The 4,474-nt window shown below is 57.3% G+C and overlaps 1 protein-coding gene across 1 annotated transcript; it reads left to right on the top strand.

The window, feature by feature from the left end:
* The first annotated feature begins 3,190 nt into the window (after positions 1–3,190).
* On the top strand, positions 3,191–3,868 carry CDKN1C (cyclin dependent kinase inhibitor 1C). Its single transcript, XM_086614115.1, has 2 exons — positions 3,191–3,644; positions 3,747–3,868. Exons 1-2 carry the CDS (start codon positions 3,191–3,193, stop codon positions 3,866–3,868), a joined length of 576 nt encoding a protein of 191 aa, XP_086470241.1.
* Positions 3,869–4,474: the final 606 nt, after the last annotated feature.

Below are 4,474 nucleotides of genomic sequence, written 5' to 3'. Positions count from 1 at the left end.
TACTCCTCTGGCCTTAAGAGTTTACGAATTCACTAGATTAAAACCAGCTCTCTGCGCAGGCAGTATTTCCTCCTCGAATGGGCTGGATGCTCTCTGTCTCCACACAGAAGAGAAGCATGGACATTGCTAGAGCCAGCAACTGTGAACGGAAAGTCCCGAGTATTATCACCACCAGCTTAAAACACAAGTGTATAACGGGACCAAAAAAAAGTCAAAGAGATGGAGGCATTAGCAGTGAGGAAGACGAGCTAAAAAAAGAGCTGGCAACCTCAAACTCGAGCTGCTTTACCTCCCAGGTGAGCTGGAAGGTAAAGCAGCCTCAAACACAAGGTAACTCCTGAAAATACTTCCCCGTTCAAACCATAGTTCCTAGCATCCCTCAAGCACTGGGTAAATATTGGCTAACCTCTGAAAACGGTCTGGAAGGACCACGATGTGGATTTTGCAGCGGGCACGCCCACGCCTTGCAAATAGCAGGGAAGTTTGCTTGCTCGGCTTGCGTCGCAGGAATGTGTAAAACCGAGGAGGCAGAAAACAGGAAAGGCGGCCGCTGGCCTCTCCTGGCGCTGGGGGAGGATGGCAGCAGGTTCACCAGGGCTCCTCACAAAGAGCCCCTGTCTGCAAGGACCCGGCCATCGCCGTTTGGCTCACGTCTCGAATAGAGGGCACTTTTTCAGCAGGTTTCTCAGGGAACTCAAGGTATTTTCTCCGCATAGCATGTTGATTTCTAAAACCACCCCATCCTACATCCCGAAAGGTGCGTCTGATGGCTGCTGAGAGAAGTCCCAGCTGAATACTGTGCCATGTTCAACTTGTTCCCCAGCCATCCCAGCTTGGGCGGGGACCCACCCCTTCTCTCCCTGGCTGAAATCTTATTGATGCTCACCTCCTGCTTTTTAAGATGATGTGCTTTGAGTGATGAGGAACCAGGAGAGCCTCCTCCTGACCTGCTTCCTGAATGACATCCTTTCGGCCACCCTCAAGGGGCATTTTGGGAAAGAAAGGACAGTGTGGTAAATATTTACCTAAAATCGCCACGATGGTAGGTTGTAGTCCAGCTCACACGGGAAACCAAGAATATCTGTTGAGAATACCACATCTAAACTGATAACTTGAAAAAAAATGCCTTCATATATCCTAAAATACCTGCGCTACCACTATTTGTGAAACGAGAGGGGTCTGTCTGTACCATCAGTCGGCAAAGTCTTCTGCCAGGTGTGACTCTACGCCTGACTAGGAACCAAGTAGGGATCTGCACCCTGAAGACTTTCGATGTGTCTTCTTCTCTCAACCACAAAGCTACAGACCTTTTCAACTGAGCAGCCCACCTGCCCCCATAGACATCACAAAATTATTTCAGAGTATCAAACTTGCTGCGGTGTCTTGCTGCTTATCAGCCCGAGCATGGAAGGACCCTTCCTGTGCTGTAAGCCAGGCTGTAACCTCCTCTGCACCAGCCATGACCAACCCCAGGTCCCTGGGTCAGAAACTGCAGGTGCTGCTGGTCTTTCCTGGCATGGCCGGTCTTTGGGAGCACCATTGAAGGTGCAGTACTGGGCAGCCCATGGAGCTGTCCCAGCTGCCCCAGGCTCCTCACTAGCATGGCAAGGGCAGGAGCGAGTGCCCTCAGTGGTGCCTTATGCTCCATCACAGATGTGGGCTGAGGCTGACTGCAAACAGCATAGAGGAAGATGAACTTATTTTGGCCCAGCTGGGGGAAAGGGCGGGCTTTCCATAGGTGCAAAGACTATTGTCTGTCTTCTTGAGGCTGACAACTGTCTGCGGTCACCATTGCCCTAAGGGGCCTAAAGCTATGACCTCTCCAGCCCTGCAGTAAGCTGGCACCTGGGCAATCTCTGCACAGCCAGCACCACCCTATGATTTAAAATTAATTTTATTCCCTCTGGGGAATAAAACCATCCCAGTCATCTTTGCTTAAGGGTTCGAGTTTTCCAGAGGCAAGAGCTTCAGGTATATGGAGAGCCAGGGTGCCCCCAAAGGCGCAAAGAGTGATCAAGGTCCATCTTTTTCCCTTGTTGTTAGCAGATGAAAAGCTCACTGTGGTAACAAGCCTTCGAGGCGCGCATCAAAATTACGATGATGTTCTGGGCCCAATTTTAGCACCGTGTCAATTACAGTCCCCCTCCCTTTCCTTTCATACTCCTCCATCCCAAAACAACAAAAGGCAATGATTGCAGTGACCTGCAGAAAATGTAAAGCACAAGCCAGCTGATCCCTGGCAACACAATAGCGAGATTAGTTCATCTGCAGTGAACAAACACGTATTATGTGGGTTTTAAAGTTAGGAGAGGAAAATGCTGTGGTTTTCATGTATTCCTATTCAGTAAGGCTGCAACTTATTACTTCCATGCAGCTGAGAAGCCCTATTTTTAAAAATAGCTTTCAGCTTGTTTTGAAATCTGCAAGCATCTCGCTTTGTTTTGCAGCAGCGTAATAAAAAACCCCGAACCAGAAACGATCCCGTTTCCCTCCACAGGCATCACCTCCCCCGCCCCAAACCGCTGCGCCCCGCGGATGCTGAAAAATCTCCGGCGACACCCCTCGGGAAAAAATAATAATTAATAAAATAAAAATATTAATCACACGCACACTCCCCACTACATGCTGAAAAGGCAACGCGGAGGTGGGGGGGGGGAAACAATCCCGAAAGTCGCCGGGGAGGAAGCGCCAGCGGAGCCGCGGCCGCCGGCAGACAAAGGGAGCGGGGCCGGCGGCGGGCGGGGAGCGCGGCAGCCGCCCCCCGGGGCCGGGCCAGCGCCGGGGCCGCCTCCCCGGCCCCCCCCCCGTCTCCCCCCGCCCCGGTCCGCGGCGGGGCCGGGCCGGGCCAATGCGGCCGGCGGCGGCGCGGCGCTGCCCGGCGCAGCCAATGGAGGGCGCGGGCAGGAGGGCTGCCGCCGGGGGCAGGGGGGCGGCGGGGGGGTCCCCGCCAATCGCGGCGGGCCGGTGGCAGGGAAATACTATTATGCTAATGGTTGTTTTGCTCGCACTCGCGGGGAGCGGGGTTTAAAAGCCAGGCGGCCGGGGGCAGGGGCTCAGAGGCGAGAGGCAGGGCCGGCTAAAGAGCGGACGGGACGGGAGGCGAGGAGCGGCGGGGCGGGGGGGGCCACCCACCACCCACCCCAGCCCACCGCACTCCATCCCATCCTACCCCGCGTCCTCGCCGACGGCGATGTCCAACGTGCACCTCTCCGGCGCCGCCGCCCTGGAGCGCCTCTCTGCCCGGCGAGCCCTGGCCGGGCACGGCCGCAGCCCCGTCTGCAGGAGCCTCTTCGGGCCAGTGGACCACGAGGAGCTGGGCCGGGAGCTGCGGAACCGCCTGCGGGAGATGGGCGAGGACGACCAGCGCCGCTGGGACTACAACTTCCACACCGACACGCCGCTGCCGGGGCCCGGCCGCCTGCGCTGGGAGGAGGTGGAAGGCAGCGCCGTGCCCGCTTTCTACCGGGAGACGCTGCAGGTGGGGCGGCACCGCGTCCCCCTCCGCCGGGCGCCTCCTTCCCCGCCGCCCGCCGCCGCCGCCGCTGGCAAGGGGCCCGCGGGGCGCCTGAGCCGGGAGAACCGCGCCGCGCCCCGCCGCCGCGGCATGCGGCTCCGCCGGAGAGGCCCGACGGCCCGCATCACAGGTGCGTGGGGGGTGCTGAGGGGGGTGCGGGGGGTGCTGGGCGTCCCGCCGCAGCGGCTGACGGACATCCCTCCTCCCCCCCTCCCCTCTCTCCCCTATCCAGATTTCTTCGCGCGGAGGAAAAGGCCGGCGGAGCCCAAGGCGGCGGCGGAGCGCCCCGCCGGCTGCCCGCCGCCCCCCGCCGCCGTGCCGGCTGAGCAGACCCCCCGCAAGCGGCTCCGGTGAGCCAGGTGAGGCGCGCCCCGGGGGCGGACGGGAGCGTCCGGGCACTTTCTGCATCGCTCTTTTATTTTCTTCCCCCCACACTTTTTTTTTTTTTTCTTTCTGATAATTTTTGTTTTTCTCCTCCTTTTTGTTCCTCCCCAGACTTTTGCACTACGGCACCCACGGGAGAGGCGCGCCGCCCTCGGAGGCCAGGCGCCCCGGAGGCGCTGGGGGCCGGGCCGGGGCGGGCGGTGCAGCGAGCCGGGACCCCCGCGCCCGTCCGGACCGGGAGCGGGACCGGGAGCGGGAGCCGGAGCGGTTGCCCGACGGCCGCGCACGGAGCAGTGTTAACGTACAACTGTGCAATGTATTACGTTTTATTAAAAATGTATTATGCCTAATGTGAGTACACTGGCCAGAAGTGTAAAGCTTTAAAAGTCATTTATATGAAATGTTTAATCTCTGCTGAGCTCTCAGTGCAAAAAAAAAAAAAAAGAAAAAAGGAAAAAGAAAAAAAATTGAAAAAGCAAGTGTATATTTGTACAAAACTTTTTTTAAGAGTTATACTAACTTATATTTTCTATTTATGTCAGAAATGTGGATAACTTTGACATCCAATAGTCCTTT

The sequence above is a fragment of the Tauraco erythrolophus genome, chromosome 6 (assembly GCF_009769465.1).
Source record: "Tauraco erythrolophus isolate bTauEry1 chromosome 6, bTauEry1.pri, whole genome shotgun sequence".
In the NCBI taxonomy this organism is placed as follows: domain Eukaryota; kingdom Metazoa; phylum Chordata; class Aves; order Musophagiformes; family Musophagidae; genus Tauraco; species Tauraco erythrolophus.
This window is presented reverse-complemented; position numbering and strand designations above follow the sequence as displayed.

Excerpts from the sequence above, each read along its gene's own strand:
- CDKN1C (XM_086614115.1), top strand. The coding sequence starts at position 3,191 with ATGTCCAACGTGCACCTCTCCGGCGCCGCCGCCCTGGAGCGCCTCTCT. Across the intron at positions 3,645-3,746 it reads CCCGACGGCCCGCATCACAG|ATTTCTTCGCGCGGAGGAAA; the intron begins GTGCGTGGGGGG and ends TCCCCTATCCAG.